The following is a 20753-nucleotide window of genomic DNA, read 5'->3' as shown; positions in this document are numbered from 1 at the left end:
TTTCGAACATATCGGAATGCAGTTCGAAAATTTCCGCTCTCGACTTGTTCAATGGTACGAACTGAGCGGGCGGCTTCTCAGGATTGAGACGTGGCCCCAATCGGTCTTGCACCGGAGCCTTTTGAATCCTTTCAAAAGGAGTTCGGCGAGGATGTCCCTGATCGCCAAAAGGAGTTCGGCGAGGATGTCCCTGATCGCTATGATCGGGCTTCCTCCTGTCTCCTCGGGATGAGCTGTCTAAAGACCGTTTGCGACGGTCTGCCTCATCGGCACGGGAGAACTGGTCCGCAATGTCCCACATCTCTTGAGCTGTTTGCGGACTGCATTCCACGAGCTTTCTGTAGAGAGCTCCGGGCAGGATTCCATTTTGGAATGCCGAAATGACAAGTAGATCATTGAGATCATCTACTTGTAGGCATTCCTGGTGGAATCTCGTCATAAAGTCGCTGATCTTTTCGTCGCGACCTTGACGTATAGAAAGCAGCTGAGCCGAAGTGATTCGGGCTTCCGCTTTCTGAAAGAACCTCCTGTGGAAAGCATCCATTAGATCTCGGTAAGATCTAATGCTGCCTTGGGGGAGGCTATCGAACCATCTTCTTGCGTTCCCGATAAGCAGCTCGGGAAACAGCTTGCACATATGGACCTCATTGAGACCCTGGTTCGCCATGTTATACTGATAGCGTCCCAAGAAATCATGAGGATCCACTAACCCGTCATAAGTCATCGACGGAGTTCGGTAGTTCTGTGGTAAGGGAGTTCGGGTGATATCGTCCGAGAACGGAGTCTTCAATGCTCCGTACATGGCGAACCCGACATCTCTTCGGTATGGAGGAAATGGAGTTCTCCTGTGATTCCGGTACCGAGGAGGAACAGGAACATGTCGGGGTTGAGGATTCTTCTTCCTGGAAGACACAGCACTACTGCGGTAGTGACTTTCATGTCTGGATGAGGAGGGAGAATCCACCGTTTTCGTCTCCGGCTTTTGGCTCTTTTGCAGGAAAATTAAGAACTCTTCCTGCTTCTCGGCCAAAAACAATTTGACAGCCTCGTTCAAATCGGGCTGCTGGGAAGACTCGGTGCGATGAGTCTTTGAGCGGCTTGTTCCTTCTCCGTGAGAACTGGAAGTAGATTTCTCCCGAGGCTGTTTTCCAGACCTGCGGGCTGGACTAGCTTCCTCAGGGTTATCACGAACGGTATTATGGGTGTTATGTGATCTGGTATGCATTTTTTTTTTTTTTTTTGGGGTGGAAAAAGGGTCAAAAATTCGCTTTATCACAAATTTGGTTCTCTGTTTCCCACAGACGGCGCCAGTGATGGTAGGGCGAATTTTTGATGGTAGTAAATGCAGGTAATGAATATAGATCACGACACAAGGAATTACGTGGTTCGATTTACTGAGGTAAATCTACGTCCACGGGAAGAAAGGAGGGCAAGATTGTATTGCTTGATCTGGTTTTCCAGCTTACAAATACAGACTTGCTATATGATATTTGATGTCTCGAGCTTTTCTATCTGATCTAAGTTCTATTTATACATTGAACTAAGATCGTGGCTTGCATCACCACTAACTAGGTCGTGGCTTGCATCACCACTAACTAGGTAGTGGATGTCGTGGAGGTCATGAGATCCTGCATGGGTCCACTATCTCTTTGTTTGGTCCGCTATCCTGCATGAGATCCTGCATGAGTTGACACCACTAAATAGATCGTGTAGTGGAGGTCGTGGAGGTTCTGCATGAGTCCACTATCTCCCAGTTCGGTCGAATACTGAGACCGAACTTCTGAACTATGACCGAGCAGCTTTTGCCGATCTGAGAGTAGAGCTTGATTGGTCGGCTTTTACCGAGCTGTAGGCTGGGGCCGAACTCTTTGGTAATGTCGAACTGATTGGTCGGCTTTTACCGAGCTGTAGGGTGGGGCCGAACTCTTTGGTAATGCGGCTGGGGCCGAACTCTTTGGTAATGCCGAACTGATACTCTTCCTTGGGCTTTGGGCTGATGGGCCGTCACTGCTATTGGGCTTGTTTAGTACGTACTCCATCACGTTACTATATATGATATTTATAGTATTTTGTTTGATGTGATGTAATCATATAGCGGTTGTATATAATTCATTTTTTGATACACATATATTCGATTTATTTACAAATTCACAAGGATTCATTACTATTTTTAAAATTTATACGACGCGACAATTAGGGGTGAGTATTTGAATTTTTTATTGGATTTATTCTCAATTTGATCCAATATGAAAATCTAACATTTGATGAAAATGAATCTAATCAGATTCAAATCGTCTGAAAATCCAAATCCGAAAATCTAAAACCCGAACCATGAAATCTGATCGAAAAACTCTGAAATTACACAAAATATATATCTAATATACTATACCAAATACCATTAGAGTTCAACTCAAATATTTTATATTTGATAGAATTACAATTAAAATACTTTTTATTAATACATTTCAGATTTCAGATAATTTTAGATTTTAAAATATTTAATCCAAACATCCAAGATTATTAAACTTCTATACAATCCGATCTAGATCAAAAAAAGTCTGAACTGAATTTTAATTTTTTAATTTATTTCGATTGAACTTTTGGATTTCGAATATTTTTTTCACCAAATCTAACCCGAAAAACTCTGAAATTACATAAAAATATATATTTAATATACTAGTACCAAATACCATTACGGCACCCACAATGGGGCGCCTGATGGCACGCCCGATGGCGGCCATCGTCCTCGAGCGCGGACGATGCCTCCATTATGGGTGCTCGCCATCTTCCGCGCCCTACGCCCACGCCCGATGCATCGTCCGCGGAAGAAGCGCGGACGATGGCCTATCGTCCGCGACATCGGGCGCCCCATTGTGGGTTAGGCGGCTGATGGCACGCGTTTTTGATTTTTTTTTTTTCTGAATTTTGTCTATTTAAATCTCGTTTCTCATTCACTTGTTCATACGAACATCTCGCCTCTCTCATATCGCTCATCTCTCACATTTCTACCTCTCTCGCATACCAAAATGAACCACGATGACGACACCACTAGTTCTAGTTCCTCAGAGTCAAGTAGTTCGACCTCGGAAGCCTTAGATGCAGCCGTTGAAGAGGCCATGAAGGAATGCTTAGTCGAAATGCAGCGCGAGGAGGCGGCAGCGGAGCAGCTCCACAGGCCTATTCGACGTCGGACGTCTGTCCGACGTCCGACGTCGACCACGCGGCATCTCTCCAACGTCTGGTTGCAGACTATTTTGCCGATCAACCACGGTGGGGACCGACTGTTTTCCGCCGCCGGTTTAGAATGCCGCGTTACCTTTTTCTCAGCATTGTCCGGACGTTGTCGTCACGTGATGAATACATGACTACCGGGAAGACGGCATTGGCGGATCCGGCCTTATACTGTTGCAAAAGTGCACGGCTGCAATCCGTCAGTTGGCCTACGGCACCACGGCAGACATCTTCGACGAGTACCTCCACGTCGGGGATACAACACGCCGGGAGTGCCTGAGGAGATTTTGTAGGGGAGTTGTGGAGGCCCACGACGACACATATTTGCGCAAGCCGACTGCCACTGATTGCCAGGGCCTGATGAAGATGCACGAGACGACGCACGGCTTTCCTGGGATGCTAGGGAGCATCGACTGTATGCACTGGCAGTGGAAGAATTGTCCGACGGCGTGGAGAGGTCAATTCACTAGTGGATACGAGAGCAGCCACCCGACGATGATCTTCGAAGCCGTCGCTGACCATCGGCTCTGGATCTGACATGCTTACTTCGACGTAGCCGGGTCGAACAACGACATTAACGTCCTTAACTCATCCACCCTCTTCACCGAGCAACGCAATGGCAACGACCCCGCCATCAATTTCACTGCCAACAGGTGCCAATACCACATGGGGTACTACTTGGCCGATGGCATATACCCACGGTGGCCTGTTTTTGTGAAGACGATTAGCTGCCCAATTGGTGAGAAGAGGGTTTTATTTGCGCAAAAGCATGAGTCGGTGCGGAATGATGTCAAGCGGGCATTTGGTGTGCTCCAAGCACGGTGGGCAATTGTGAAATGGCCGTCTCGTCTTTGGTTCAAGGAAGTCATCGCCGATGTCATGTATGCGTGCATAATCATGCACAACATGATAGTCGAGCATGGAGGTGGGAGCATCACCGAGTGGAACGATGATGACGGTGCATCTAGCTCGTCCAGCACGGCGACCGAGCCCCCCGCTAGAGGATTACCGTCGGGCTTCAATGAGGTTCTGTCTAGACAGGCCTCAATGCGCAACCAACAAGACCATGCTCAGCTCATGAACGACATGATTGAAGAAGTGTGGGCCCGTATCGCTGAGTTTGCGTATTTTTTTAATTCGTATTGTAATATATTAATTTTTATAAATGAAATGAAGTTTTTTTCCAATTTTTGTAGTTATTTAAATATTCAATTAAAAAAATGCATGGGGCGCGCCATAGAACGCGTCTTAGAATTTAACAGAAGCATTTTATAGTTGATAAAGTTACAATTAACATAATATTTTTTATTAATATATTTCATATTTCAGATTATTTTAGATTTTAAAATATACAATCCAAACGTCCAAAATTATTAAAACTCATATCCAATCCGATCAAATAAAAAATCAGAACCGAATTTTAAATTTTTAATTTGTTTCGATTGAATTTTTGGATTTCGAAGACAAGTTTATTACTGCTCCCTTCGTCCCACTTAAGATAACACACATTCTTTTTTAGTTTGTCTAAAATAAGATGATACATTTTTATTTTTAACAAATTTCTCTCTCTAACTAATACACTCAACTATTTTTTCTCTCATTAATTAAATACTCAATTCTCTTTCTCTCTCTATGTAATACTTATACTCATATTTTTTCTCTAATTAAACATATTAACTAACAACTCATAAAATATCATGATTATTAAATGTGTAGTCTTAATGGGGACTAAAAGGAGTACAAATTTCAATAAAAAAAATAATAAAAATAATCATTACAGTGTTTGACTTGAGAAACCGACGAAACGGCCATGATGCGAGTGGGGTCGGGTTAACTCCCTTGGACTTGTGGACAAAAAGTGAGGCCTAGAAAGATATAGGGCATATGCGGTCAGCTGTGAGCCACGACGTACTACTAAAGGATTGACACGTATGTGGTAAAGCCCGGTCGTAACGGGTCGGGTGGATATTGACCCGGCTGTCTATATAGTCATTTGTACATTTTGTGTCAATAAATTAATTAGTAGTTACTGCACCCATGGAAATAAATAGGTAAGTTACTTAGTTACGTAATTATTTATACTTTTGTTGAAAAGATCAAAAAATAATATATCACCAAGTGTCACCTACTCTATATTTTTTTGCATTATTTTTAGATTAATGTAAAAGTGAAATAAAACATTTCTGTTTTTATTAAGCAAAATGATTTCGGTTGAAGTGGATGCATGTATCTGAAGTCTGAACTTGACTTTTGTTTATTAGTAATACTACTACTTACCTATAAATCTTTATTCATTGTTAGCTCCATTTTAAAATGTTTTAACCATTGTCTACATAAATGTTTACATATACTTCCTCGTCCACCATTAAAACTTCTACTTTTTCTATACCATTAAATATGAATTATTTACTTTCTTGTACAAGATTTTACGTAGCATTGTGTTATAAGTTAATAAAGAGAGAATAAAATAAGAAAGACGAAATAGGAAAGACTAAAAAAAAGAGGTGTTGTTTCCAATTTAGGAAACGTTTTATTTTTAACAGGACGTCCCACAAAAGAAAACATTTCTTTTTAATTAGATTAAGGAGTATTTCTTTCCAGCACGAGTTTTGAGAAATGTTAAGAAAAATAGGTAGAAAAAAAATTAGTAGAAGAATATATGTATATATTAGGAATAGTTTTAAATGGAATACGAGTGAAAATGGGTTAGTAGAATGTGAAAATATTAGCACTTATAATAAAAATGAACTGAGACTTCTATTCGCGTACAGACTAAAATAAAAAGTGGGACTTTTATTCGCGGACGGAGGAAATATTTAATAAATTCCAAGTCTTAATATTTTTTAGAGTGAACTGCACGAAAGTGCCCTAACTTTTCGCGGTGTAACAGCAGAGACCCCTAACATTTAAAAATCCCACCACAGGGATCTAACAAAATATATAATCACAAACCTTGTATATTTTGCCATTTTCCGGACGAAAATGCCCAAATGGGCTAAAGGGCAATTCAGTAACTTTACCAACCAAACCTGCATTATTCTGCACACTGCCGTTGTAAGAGATGTCAAAAATCATAGTCTATTTTTCCATTCTCTATTTTCTTTCATCTTTCCCTCTCTAATGATTTCATTCCTTCCTTCCTTCCTTTCATTAACTACTAAACTGATTTGTTTTGTTCATATTTACAGAAATACTACTCCAGTCCCTATGTTTTAGTATGTAAAGTAGAGTAATATGAAACTATTTATTTTTATGTTGAATGATGGAGTATTTTTTTATAATAATAATTCTATTATTATAATATACTTTATACTACTCCACTTAGTTTTTTTAAACATGGAATAGGTGTAATTAACAAAAACTAAGTGTTACTGTAATGTATAAAAATACATTAGTACTATCATAAAAGAAGGAACATCATAAAAAAATATTCTTCTATATGTGAAGAAACTATCCAACATGCATGTCAATAATGAATATTTATATTAGTAAGAAATTATCAGTCAAGTTAATTTTAGTAAAAACAATGATTTCTACATGATATTTTATTCTAGTGTAAAGAAGAATTCTTGTGATAAAAAAACAGCTAGTATAATCATCGTATATGAGATTCCATTGAATCAATTAGCATTTTTAAAGAGATGAAATAATAAGCGTCAAATTTCATCAGTATTTACAGTTTTGAATAAAATAAATCAGTTTACTAGTTAATGATAAAAAAAATGTAAACAACTTTTAGAAAAATTTATTTACATATATTTGACGGAAAGAGATAATGGCTCGATGTGGTGGGGCCATGTGGATGGAATGATTGAATAGTCTGAAGGTAATTATTGGGAAAAGGAATTAAAAATTAAAGAAACAAGTTAATAAGTCACGTCAAGTGTAAGTGTGCCGGTACATGAAGCAGACTGCATGGCAGGGGCGGCGTCAGCCTGTGTTTGACGAGAATGCCCTTTTAAGGGCTGAGGGTATTATGGTCCGAAAAAATCTCATTTGTGATTATATATTTTGTTAGATCCATGTGGTGAGATTTTTAAATGTTAGAGGCCTCTGCTGTTACACCGCGAAAAGTTAGGGCTTTTTTGTGCAGTTCACTCTATTTTTTATTACAATTTCTTGGTATTAATTTTGGAGCAAAGAGAAATCTCAACCATTATATAGACTATAGAGTGGGGTCTAAGCTCCAATACAATAAATTTCCAACCTCTAAAAAATTAACTAATTTAACAGAAGTATTATTTTAAATGTATTTTTCATATAAAATTATAAAGAAAATTTCCAAATTTTATTGCGTGCATTGTTTTCTATCGTCGCTTGGTCGACGAGTTTGTATATGTATTTAACTTAATAAAGAATTTTTTTATTTAAAAAAAGAGATTATACAGTGATAAAAATAAACTAAAGAATATAGTAGCACTGACAGTATTTTATTAACTGAAGATTAATGTGTTCTCATTTTTGCTGGCCGAACCGAATCAGAAATGCCAATTTGGGCCAATAGCATACAGGCATTCAACAAGTACATAATTTTATACACTCGATAAAAATTATGGCATTGTGGTTTTAGGACATTTTTCAGATATATTTTTACATTTTTACAAACAATAAATATTGTCTATTATTAGAGAAGTGGTCCATCCTGCTGCATGTCACACCTTAGGATCACTTACTCAAAATATCATTTTGATGGGCAATGAGATATAGGAAGTGGGACCACACCCAAATAATATTACAAAATGCATTTTACTTATATTAACAGAAATATTATAAAATGCCAAGAATATCATTGGCAAAACAAACAAACAAACAAAAAACAATTTGGGATTTTGTATTTACAGGCAGCATATAATACATAGTCATTTTCTTAGACCCCTCAAAACTGAAATAATTCTTTACTTTATCAAAATAAAAATAAAATAAAATAATTAATAAACAAATAAATTTGTTGAAATATAAGAAACAAATTAATTGCATAAGAGCTTAGAAAGAGCTTGTGCTTTCCAAACATCTATTTATATGGCCTACATCCAGTATTCGTCGCCCACAGCTTTTCTTTTTTCTCTTCTTTTGTTCAAACCTGATAAAACAAGAGAAGAAAGTGACAACAAAGTTTGAACATTTATTTTTCTTTCCTTTTTTTAACACACAAACAACTTTCCTTCGACAATAAGTGATTCACCTAATTTTGAGTTTCTTTATTCCAACAACTTAATTTGTTGTTATTATTGATGATGGAATCAGAAAAAATATTGGAGGCCCACCATTCTCTAGTACTAGGAGTGTCCACTATGGGGAGCCCGTGGCTATAGCCGCGGGTTGGGGCGGAGGGCGGGCGGCTATAGTGGGGAAGTTGTCCGGAGGGCGGGCGGACAACATTTGGGGGCGGTAGGGGTGGCGGACGCGGGATAGGCGGGGTTGGGGCGAGCCCGCGGCTGGGGAGAATTAGCCGCGCCTATAGGCGCGGCGCCCATAGGGGGCGGACAACCGGCGCGGCGGATTCAATTTCGATTTTTTTTTATAATTTACCTCTATGAATACCACTTCCCACCACCTATTTTTCACCATTTTCACAAAATCCATCCACTCACTATCTACACAACCACTCTCTAAATAAGAAGAAGATGACGACGAGGAAGCCGACTCCGACACCGAGTAGACGGTGGCGGAAGTTTTAGTTGTATTTTATTTTAATTATTCGTTGTATAATTTTACCGGTTTGCAATACAACGAATATTCGGCCCTAATTACCTCGTTTTCTATTTATTTACACTGCGATTATTTTAATTACAAAATTTGTGGGCTATTGGAAGTGTCCACTATAGTGGCGGAAATAGAATTTTGGGGCTGTGGACAACAAAACTGGGGCTATGGAAAAAAACTGGGGTGGGGCTATTGGCCGTGTCCGCCTTATAGTGGATACCCTAAGGGCTGTTTGTTTATAGTCTTGAGGATTAAATATGTAGTGTGTTATTCATGAGATTGAAATTTCACAACTCAATCCTAGATGAATAATCATGTGATAATTAGTCATAGTCAACCCTTCTAATTAAAATAATCTATTAATTTAATCCTAGATTATATATTGGTATTATTTTGTTTAGAAAAATGAATAACACCCTCCTATAATTGTTTCCAACAACTTCTACTAAAGATTTCAAGGGTTCAAATACAAATGTATAAGATGTAGGGGCTGGGGGGGGGGGTCTATTGTAGTATGTCGATCGATGTTATATTTCTTAACATAAATAAAATATTTAGAAAATGATAATAGTTATTTAAATCACGAAGCTTAATCAAATTCTGACAGTCTAGGTAAATGTGAAAAATGAATATTTAGTTACTAAGTTTAAATTTTCCTTTACTATATTGTCCAATTAACGTATAAACGGCGTCTTTATGATCAAAACGATTTGCTTGATTAGAATAAGATGATAAATGACAAGATATAAGAAAAAAAATACTTATTTTAATAAAATTCCATTCACATTTCATTACTACTACTTTATAAATCACTTTTTCGTATAATATATTTTAATATCCAAGTAAGATTGGAACATTTATTAATGGACGAGTATTTTCTGGAAGCATATTGTTTATGGAGTATTTTTTTTTGGTTAGACCACAGATGTACCGAACCTGCGTATCTTTTTTTTTCTTTACCATAGGTGTACCGAACCCGCCTTTGACGGGATCCGACTAATCCTGCTCCACCGAGTTTGCGGATTAAGGCCGAAAATGGAGTATCTTTTTGGTCCTACTAATCCTGCTCCACCGAGTTTGCGGATTAAGGCCGAAAATGGAGTATTTTTTTGGTTTGACCACAGGTGTACCGAACCCGCGTATCTTTTTTTTTTTTTTACGACAGGTGTACCGATGTGTATTTTTTTTACCACAGGTGTACCTAACCCGCATTTGACGGGATCCGACTAATCCTGCTCCACCGAGTTTGCGGATTAAGGCCAAAAATGGAGTATCTTTTTGGTCATACTAATCCTGCTCCACCGAGTTTGCGGATTAAGGCCGAAAATGGAGTATTTTTTTGGTTTGACCACAGGTGTACCGAACCCGCGTATCTTTTATTTATTTTTTTACCACAGGTGTACCGAACTCGCCTTTGGCGGGATCCGACTAATCCTGCTCCACCGGGTTTGCGGATTAAGGCCGAACCGACTAATCCTGCTCCACAGAGTTTGCGGATTAAGGCCGAAAGTCTCCCAGCGGGTGGCGGGGTTTGAACCCGTGACCTTAAGGTCACCACAACTCCGCGCTGCCAACTGCGCTGCGACTCGTTGGTTTTATAGAGTATCTTTCATCACATGTTTGTTTAGTAAATCTCATTTGTATGAGTGAACATTCAAATATCAATCTTACATTGATTTTTTCTTTTTTTTTTCTTTCATTTTAGTACAGATAAAACATATCTTATGTATGCATTAGTTTAGAAACGATCCATTTATTTCTACGTGTACCTCCTATTTTATCGTATATTTCGATTTTGTGTGTTTACGTGAAATGCATGTGCGAATCATTTCATAATTTTATTCGTACAAAAATTTAATGATTCATAATTAATTGTTATTGTTCACAAATTACTTCAACAACAAAATAAGTATTGTACTTCTCATTACAAAATGATCACTTTGTTACAAAATTTTAACTGTAATTGTTGTCTAATAAATAGAGAGATAAACGTACTTGAATATATTAACTTGGTGACAAAATAAATAAATTTTATCTTAAATATGTAAATATGAAATTTTACTGACATAAACTAATAAGTTATCATTTTAAATGAGATGGATGAGTAGTAAAATTTATTGATACGTTGACGAAATCGAATTTATTAGAAAATGGCAATTATTTGCCACTTAATTAAGTACACATTGCAATCAATATCATTCATGGATTATGCTTTCTTTTTGCAATGAAATAAGTTCCATTTAAGTGTTCTCGACAATATCCCATTTAATTGCCATTCACGAATACTAGTATCAAATTTCATTTTTCATTGTTTTCTTTTTTAATTAATTTAAATAACTCATGCAAGATAAGTACTCCATCCGTCCCTAAAAATTTGTCACATTTTATTTTCTGCACTCATTTTAGAAAAATGATAGTAATAAAGCTAAAGTGTAGAGAGGATAAAGTAAGAGACAGAATAACGAGATGAGAGTCTTCTCTACATTATTCTTTATCTTATTTTACCCTCTCTCCATTTTAACTATTTATTATCATATTTTTAAAACGAGTATAGAAAATAAAATGTGACAAATTTTAAGGGATGGAGAGAGAGTACTACTAATTTCCTAATCTTCAGATCTAAGAGAAATGCTGCTATTAGAATAGAATGGATGAAGTTACAATTTTTAGAAATTTAAGAGAACTTACTAGTAAATTCCAATTAGAAATTTAGTATTCCAAAAGGAAAACTAATCTCAGACAAATAAACTACAGATTTTTTTCCCCTCTCTCAAATTGTCTTCCTGCCTTCTAGTTCTACTGATGTTTATGAGGTTATCAATGGCCTCTCTCTCCATTTGAGAACAACAGAATCACTATAAAAAAAACCCCTCACAAGAATGCAACTTTCTTAGTTTCCTCTCCTACAAGTACACTTCTACAAATTTTATCTCCTTAAATAATCAATTCAACTTTCTGCAAGAATGCAACTTTCTTGGAAGTTTAGCTTTGATTTTGAATTGTAAACTTATCTGTGAGTCTGTGACCTCCTTGCTCATCTACAGTCTTATTGGTTCAGCTAGTGGGATTTTTTTATTGTCCGGGTTAAATCTAACCTGGTCTTTCTTAATTTGTCGAAATAATCATAAAGAAGTCCAAAGTTTCTTCAAAAGGTATTTCACTTCTATTATAGTAGTAGTAAGTATTTTCTATAACTCGGTGATGACACACGCCTCTTAGATTCTGTGGATCTTTTATAAGAATTGATTTTATTGTGCATATGAAAAAGCTAGTTAATTTTATGCATTTTCATTCACAAACACCATTGTTTTATAATCGAATTTGAAATTATCATTTTGCTCCATTTCTTGCTATGGAAGAATGGCCTAATTCAGTTGCTTATTTTTGCTGGTTGAATTATTGGAGTTGTGGCCTTTTCATTTTGAAGTTCGAATCTTGGTTTAAAATGTGTCGAATCTTTGTTGAGTTTGGCCAAAAGTAATAAACTGGGGGCCAAATGCATATTCTTTTTAGGATGAGAATATTTGAATTTTAGGAAGTGGCCTGGAAGTTTTGATGTAGAAATTTCTGTTTAACTAGGTAGTGCTTTCAGCAGTGATTTAGCTCCTCGCGTACGTAGTTCATCCGCTTTTTAACTAGGGTCATAGCTGTTTTGATATTGGGATTTTAGATGCAAGGCAATAGTTTATTTCTTTTGTAAACTGCATTGGATAAACATCGTGTGTAATTTGTATGCTATAGTTGTTCGAAATCAAGCATTATGGAACAACTGTACTAAGAGAATGAAGGCCAAGAGTGTTTTCTATTATTGATGAGAATTTCCGACTGTCTTGAGCTTGGGCGAGATTTGTAGCGTGGGTTTTCTTGTTGATGATGTAGTTGTACACGTTGGCAATGTATCCCAAACTCAATACATACTAGTGGATTGCTTGAATGTACTTGTTTAACCTTAGCATGTTGGCATTTGCCTATTATCCCGAACCGTGTTTTGATCAAGTAAGTCTTAAAAGAATCTGTGCTGACCAAGATGTGGTAATAATGCATTTCTTTATCGGCTGCATGTGACAATAATGTAAAAACTATGTAACACTTGATTTTTCGGTTTCAGGTAGAGACGTGCTTCAGCTTTCATTGTTCATTTATTTCGAAGTTGAGAGTGGAGAATTACCACCATAAGACAGTACAGCTTCATGGAGAACTGCTCCCGGCTAGCTTATTGTTAAAATGAAGAACGTGCAGGTTGAACTCCTAGATTTTAATAGTTTTTTTTTCTACTTTCTGAAGGATGTATAAGTATTGTCATAGTACGTTATTACTGTTTGAGTTTCAGATTATTACGCCGTGTAATAATTGTTACGTATTGTCTAGGTTTTCAGTTTTTACGTTTCAGATATTTTTGTTCCAAATTTTGCATGATCTTCCACAAGATGGTGCCTACTTGATTTTATACTGTTTATATTCAGATTATGACTGAATCTGATTTTTCTCTTTTTGTCATCTCTCAATAAAAAACAATGATGAAATCATCGAACATTTCTCAGGATCAACAGAAATTACAGGACATAAAGCCTAATATTATTTCACATGATTCCCGAACTGAGCCACCAGCTAATGCCACCGAGGCAGCTATACCAGACTCAGGTTCCGTCTCGGCATCAAGCAAAGACAACAGAAAAGTATCCCGTGGGGATATCGAACTTGTAAGGCTATAATATTTCTCCTATTCTTTTTTCTGTCTCCCCCACCTCGCCGAGGGCTTTAACAATTAATATCAAGCTGCACACTGATTTTTGTTGTTTTATTCTGCTGTAGGTTCAGAATTTGATAGAGCGATGTCTACAGCTGTATATGAATAAAGATGAGGTTGTAAAGACCCTCGTCAACCGTGCTAAAATAGATCCCGCTTTCACAACATTAGGTAGGTATTTCTATATTATTAAGGCTACTTTCCACTGTTACTACTGTATTTATTGAACGTGCCGTTGATGAGACATTAAACCATTGTTATAATGCTTAACTTTATTTGCTTGTTTACCTGTAACTTTTTTCTCTGTCGACAGTGTGGCAGAAGTTAGAGGAAGAAAATGCTGACTTCTTCCGGGCCTACTACATAAGGCTTAAGTTGAAGAAACAAATTATCTTATTTAACAACTTGCTAGAGCATCAGTATCATCTAATGAAATATCCCGTGCCACCGAAGGTTCCGTTAGCTCCCATGCACAACGGGATTCATCCAATGCCTGGTAAACCTTATCTTCCTATTCAAAGCATCAAAGCCTCAATCTTGTGTCAGTTTTTGATTAACATGTGAAGTTTTATGATAAAGTTAAGCTGTCATGTTTTGCCTGTACCAACAAGTATGGTTTTTAGTGCATTTCTAACTTTGCGCTTTGCTGTATGTTCAATATACCAACAACCAATCGGAACAGTCGGAATAGTACGCACATCTCTATTTCCTTTATCATATTGTCATCATTATTCAGCGTCGCTTCTTTGCAGTGCAGCCAACAACTTACCAATGGGATACCCCGTTATACAGCATCCCCCTGTTCCAGCTAATGGTCAACCTCATATTGATCCTATGGGCTATTCGACATCTAGCTGTCACATTGTCAATGGCGTTCCTGCCCCTGGAAATTTTCATCCTATGCGAATGAATACTGGAAACAAGTGAGTCCTTGTTCCGAATTTCATTTTTTTTATTTGGCATTTGAAATATAGGAGTAGTTCTGAAGTGTTCCTGTAGTTGATTCTTGTGCTCGTCCTTTCTTTGCAGTATAGTGATCGGCACAAATACAGCCGATGTATCCCCCATGATGCCATCAAACAATGCAATGTCGTCCATATCGGATATACCCGTAAGCCCAACATCAGTGGCATCGAGCGGCCATTTCCCATTTAGTGCATCGGATATGGGGGTCGACGCTTCCGCACTCGACACAGCTTTTACATCTGATGTGGCAAGTTCAGTAGGACTACAGCTTCCTCCGGATAATGGAGTTGGAAACTCTAGAGATTCCCTCAGATCCTTGACTCAGATTCCGTGGAATTTTAGCCTTTCAGACCTAACAGCAGATTTATCGAACTTGGGAGGTAATTTCGGTTTAGATTGAAATCTGATTCTTAAATACAAGACTTTTGTGATCCTGATTTTTCATATTTAATGTGATTCTTGTTTCTAAAAAATAATATATGCAGATTTAGGAGCGCTCGGAAACTATCCCGGTTCTCCATTTTTGCCTTCTGATTCCGATATTCTACTTGATTCTCCGGAGCAAGAGGATATAGGTGGGAACCAAAATTACCCTTTTCTCGACTACCTTTGCTGATCGAAAATTTTGGTGTTGGAAGACATAGAATTGTGACTTGATGATACTTATTGTGATAAACCTTAATGATCTTGAAAACTCGTAAAATTATAGACAATAAATTTTTTTCGTGTTTCCAACTGCATGATCTTACCTTTCTCGTTGTTTCTTTTGTCACCATTCACAAGCTGCAACTTATTCAAATTTCCAACATAGAATGTTTGCAGACATTTCTTGTAACAGTTGGTTTTGCCAAATGTTTGCTCGAAACTTTTGCCACCATTTCCTTACTATTGTCTACCTTTGTTTCAGCAGAGGAGTTCTTTGTCGATACTGATTCTGTGCCAGGGCAATGCCTGCCGGCAGATGAGGAGAAGTCTTAGCCAGGGGAGCTAAGGTGAGGCAGTTTGATTCAAGTTTACGAAACTTAGTCTAGGTTGAGGTGGTGTGCACAATAAAGCATTAAAGAAACAACATAAGTAGCTTTATCTATATTAGGATACAGTGTTGAGGGCCTAGTTTATAACGGCGTTTAGACACCACCAGAGGTATCAGATAGCCTTAGCCGCTCATGTTGTAGAAGCAGTTGTTTTGGTTTCCTACCATTTTGTCATTGTCGTTACTGTTGTTGTCGTATGAGGATTTTTGCACCATGATAACAATCATATAAACCAAGTTTTTATCACAGTATGTTGTTTATTCAATCACAAGAAATGGTTGTGAATCTCTCTCTCTCTCTCTCTCATTTGGTGCTATTGTACATATCTTCAATGGGCTCCTGATAATACTTGAGAAAGTTGTTCCTCTTCTTCTTGAAAGTGGGAGTTATAAGATCACGTTCCATGTCAAATGGCACAGGGTCTAGATATACACCTTTGATGAACTCAAATCCCTTCAACTTCAAACAAAGAGAAAAACAAAATCTTCATCCACAAAAAAAAATCTTAATATATTAACCAGTGATGGTTGGAAACAAACCTTGTTATCTTTCCCAATCTTTGTCAGCTCTCCTAGAATGTAGGCTCTAGCTCTTGCATCTCTGCATATGGTGCCAACGTCCCCCATCAACCTTGTTCTCTTCAGCCCAAAGCTTAAGGGAATCAATGTTGGGGTTGACAACACCAACAAGGAACGACTCGTAGCTGCTGCCATAGATCCATACCTGCCAACAAAAACGCATCAGAATGATCTGATCATGCAAAACCATAGCGGTGTAGCAGGAAGCTCACCGAGTCTGGCGGAGGCGAGGGAGTAGATGCCTTCCAAGTTCTCGACTGACACGTACTCCCCCTGTGAGAGCTTGAAAATGTTCTTCCTGTCAATGATCTTCATGTTCCCATCTGGCTGCCACTCACCAATATCCCCTGTGGCATATAGGCGTTGGCTTATTAGTACTAAAACAACGAGGTGCTTTTGCAAGAATCTTGAAAGCTGTAAACCTAGGGCGTGATGATTCTGTCTACCTACCTGTGTGGAACCACTCATCAGTCATGACCTCTTTGGTGAGATCCTCGCGTTTGTAGTAGCCCGAGAACAATCATTTCCCTCTGATGCATATCTCTCCACGAGGTGTTGAAGAAAGCGCGTTGTATTCCATATCAGGAACAGATTCTAGGCATACGTCTACAACTGGGAGGGGAGGGCCAACTGTGGCAACCATGCTTAGCTCGTCTGGCCTTGCAACAAACGATCCTGCACATGTTTCTGTCAAACCTGCATCACATCACAACAGTTCTGTTACAAGTCTTGGACACATTCTTCTTTTTTCTCAAGTTCTGTCCAATTTACCATGTCCTTGCAAGACATGAGAACAGGTAGCAACGCGTAGATATGTCTCCACATTGGGAGAAAGAGGCGCTGCTCCAGATAGGATAAGGCGCAGTTTTCCTCCTAGGCCTTCTTTGACCTGCAGATTAGGATGTAGTGAGCTTTGTAGAATCTTAAGGCAACTAGCAAGCTTCACACAGTTGTACATTCAAATCACCTTCTTGAATACAAGTTTGTCGATTTTTGGAGCTGCTTCAGCATGTTTGTACCCTTTGCTCATGTTATGTAGCTTGCTGCATTTTATTCAAATGCAGTGTTACATATGTGTGAACTATCTCAAATTCTTTGATTGGATGACTGGAGCGAACACGTTGAATACTTACTAGGCATAAGCTGCGTTGAAGATTGTCTGTCTGATTACACCAGCAGAAGAAACCTTCTCCACCAAACCTATTAAATCATTGTAAAAAAACCTATTAAATCATTGTAACTGAGCCCCTATTTTAAGATTTTAGGACATGATATTTTTTACCCGTGTAGATCTTGTCTAAGATGCGCGGAACAGCACATAGGACTGTTGGTTTGAGCTCTTGAATGTCATCTAGAAGCTTCTTGATATCCTGGTGAAACCCCTCACTAACATCAGATTTTGAATCATTTCAAGAGTTCATGTATGCTGCTGCATAGAGTCAGTCTACTTTGATTTTTCGATTTTCCAAAACTTACCTTGTGCCAGAATCCAATCGATGCCCCCTTTGAGATGAAGAGTTCTTCGGTAACACGGTCAAATATATGAGCCAGTGGGAGATAGGAAATGTACACATCTGCCTCACTGAACTGTGAATGCAAGAGAAGTATATAAAGAATGATAATGTCTTATAAAATGGCATAAATGTACACATACCTCTTCATTCATGCTCTCTAAATGGTGATTTACTCCAGAAATGATTGACAGAATGCTCTCGTTCGAGATCATCACTCCCTTTGGGTCACCTGTCGTTCCACTAGTGTACATTATTGTGCAGATATCGGTCTTCTTCTTCATTGGGATGTCGTATTTCTTGCTCTTTCCCTGCAGGGAGACACGTCGTATTACTGTAAATCTCTTGTTTGGAAATCAAGTAAAAAGTTTATTAGGCCTAGAGGAATTGTACCAGAAGCAAAAATTCACTCCAAGAATATATATTCGAGCTAAAATTTCCAGCAACCTGCCTTTGTTCCTGAGTCACCCTCCAAAGCTTACAATAACTGTAGGATTTTGTGATTTTCGGGGGGATGTATCGTTCAAAAACCACACACTCACAAACTATGTGAAGAAAAACTTACTTTTCATTTATTTTCCGGAGCTGGGAAATGTTTTCAACAGCTGCAGTATTGATGGTTGAGAATGGTCATTGCCACAAGAAAAAGATATAGAGGTTGCAGAATTTGATGAAGTGAACCATTACCTCGGAGATTTTGGTTTCTTCTACGAAGGCAATTGAGATCTCAGCATGGCAGATGATGTATTCCACTGCACCGGCACCTGGTATCAGAAGCAGAAGAGGTGGGAGAACCAAAATTAGTCGAAAACTCTTACTGTCAAGTCTATAGTGATTATGAATCCATTAATGAATCGCCATATGCAGCTACTTTTCTGTGTTGATTTTGGGATGATGAGAGACGAGTGAAGGAAATAGCGCGGAACTTACCCAGAGTGTCGTATAGTGGCACACAGTAGAGACCATATGCATTGCATGCCTGCATGCTTACAACCCAACGTGTGCAGTTTGCACCGTATATGCCACATTTGTCACCCTGCACATGTTTAGAGCCTTCTGTCATAATTTAGCAGAAAATTTCTAAACATGAAAGAAATGAATGTTGAACCAAAAACTAGGCTAAATCAAGATATTTTATAATGTGAAAAGTTTTACTTGAGTAACACCGAAAGAACGAATGGAGGCACCGACTGCTAGGACTAAATCGTGCACTTGTTTGTAAGTTAACCGGACGTATCGGCCCACCTGCAAACACTCAGATAGACAAACATGCTTAAACAAAGTGAAACAAGTGAAATGCAACATTTGTTTTTCAAATGGATCAAAATCTCTGTGATACCTTTCCATCCACCATTTCTCTTTCACCTAGCATTGGGCTATCAGGGTATTTCTCCACAGATTGGCTGCAAAATTTGCATATGTTATCAAGAAATTATTGCTACTTTTTGGAAGACTCAACATTTGGCTTATAATGTTCATTCCCATCTATTTAAAATCATGTATGTCCTTCAAAGGAAGGTTGAACATAAAATTGACAAAATTTGGCAATATTTTTCATATGAAGTCACTGTTATATTTTGTTTACTGATATACTCCTCACCAGAAACTATCCCAGCAGCTCTCGAGGCCTCGGGGCAACGGTCTGAATCCATCTCTGACAATCGCGTTTCTGTAACTGATGGCTTTCCATCTTCAGCTTCCATTGCCTTCTCAATCTCTACGATGAACTTCTTACTTTCTGCCATTTCTCTTCCTCTAGTTTTTTTGTACACAGAAGTCGAGTATTCAAACTGCCTTATTATAGGGTGATGAACTGAAACTTTCTATGGAGCCTTTTCGAGATTCTTGGTGGCCAAAACATAAGTTTCTGTTTTTGTTTGTGTCAAAGCCACCCACCCACCAATTAGCTGACTGTAGAGTTTGCTTTAAGAGGAAGGAAACAGTTAATTCATCCATGCATAGGAATAGCCAATTAGGTTCACATGAAACAGTTGACAATAAGAATTAAAATTGAAATACTGCGGTCATAAATTTAATTCATTTCCATAAAATGTTAGGTAACTTCATCAACCGTTCAACCCCTTTAACATAACATGTAAAACAAGAAACAAAAGCAAGTACCTACATTTTACCCAAATTAATGTTTATTCTATCTCTACAAGATTCAAATTCATATTACATCAATCACAAACACAATTTGTTCAACTTATTCCTTTTTTACACTAACAATAAAGATTCGTCTTGTCCACCAAATCATATCTGCACCTTCGCAATAAGCACTGTATTAATCCATCCAAACAAACAAAGTCAAAAGTGAAATTTTTAACATAGTAAAAAAACAAACAAACACAATTGTTGGTCACTGGGGAGAAGAGGGATTAGCTTGAGATCATACTTGTAGGGAAAAAGAGCCACCTTGAAACAGTTACAAATGTCGGTTCGATCTTCTTTGGTTTTGGCTAGGCAGCACTAAGGGGAGGCAGGTAGTTGAGGCAAGGTGCTACGTTCTTGGGAACGAAGGAACGACGAGGGAGCAGAGGCGAAGTATTTTGAGTTGAAGGGGACTCATTTTTGGACAAGTCTTAGTTAGAGTTAGTAAGTAGCTGCAGATGTTTGTTAAGTTGGTTAATTGAGTTTGTTTAGTGCTTATATGTTTCTTGTCCGCCTTTGTTGGTGTGCTATTTGCATGATTTTCTGTTTATTTGTCTCACATAATGTGTGTTTCAACACACACACAGAAAACAAAATTTGGTATTGATAAACCAATACCAAATAGTACAGTACATAAATACTGCTCTCAGACACTTGTGTTCACTACGATTATTACAGGGTTTATGTCTTCATTTTTTTTTAATTCACTTTGATTGATTGCGAGATTGCACAAATCGTCTCAGTTCAACGTATTTAACTCATAATAAACACACACAAAAAGGCATTAAGATATTTTAATATAGAGTGAACTACAAAAATGGTCTCTGGACTA

General features: G+C 38.0%; 1 protein-coding gene and 1 pseudogene across 6 annotated transcripts; one reads left to right on the top strand and one right to left on the bottom strand.

The window, feature by feature from the left end:
• Positions 1 to 11649: 11649 nt before the first annotated feature.
• Positions 11650 to 15946, top strand: LOC121809331. Of its 6 annotated transcripts, none has more exons than XM_042209905.1 (9): positions 11650 to 11843; positions 13043 to 13173; positions 13476 to 13634; positions 13747 to 13852; positions 13995 to 14177; positions 14439 to 14604; positions 14711 to 15027; positions 15133 to 15222; positions 15555 to 15946. In XM_042209905.1, exons 2-9 carry the CDS (start codon positions 13159 to 13161, stop codon positions 15623 to 15625), a joined length of 1107 nt encoding a protein of 368 aa, XP_042065839.1. In that variant the 5' UTR covers positions 11650 to 11843; positions 13043 to 13158; the 3' UTR covers positions 15626 to 15946. The 6 variants fall into 6 exon arrangements, with proteins under 6 accessions (XP_042065839.1, XP_042065837.1, XP_042065835.1 ...); XM_042209903.1 differs by having other exon boundaries at positions 11650 to 11947; XM_042209901.1 differs by having other exon boundaries at positions 11650 to 12086.
• Positions 15947 to 15973: 27 nt separating this feature from the next.
• Positions 15974 to 20337, bottom strand: LOC121809332 (annotated as a pseudogene).
• Positions 20338 to 20753: the final 416 nt, after the last annotated feature.

The sequence above is a fragment of the Salvia splendens genome, chromosome 6 (assembly GCF_004379255.2).
Source record: "Salvia splendens isolate huo1 chromosome 6, SspV2, whole genome shotgun sequence".
NCBI lineage: Eukaryota > Viridiplantae > Streptophyta > Magnoliopsida > Lamiales > Lamiaceae > Salvia > Salvia splendens.
This window is presented reverse-complemented; position numbering and strand designations above follow the sequence as displayed.

Excerpts from the sequence above, each read along its gene's own strand:
- LOC121809331 (XM_042209905.1), top strand. Across the intron at positions 14,178-14,438 it reads CGGGATTCATCCAATGCCTG|CCAACAACTTACCAATGGGA; the intron begins GTAAACCTTATC and ends TTTGCAGTGCAG. Across the intron at positions 15,223-15,554 it reads TCCGGAGCAAGAGGATATAG|CAGAGGAGTTCTTTGTCGAT; the intron begins GTGGGAACCAAA and ends CCTTTGTTTCAG.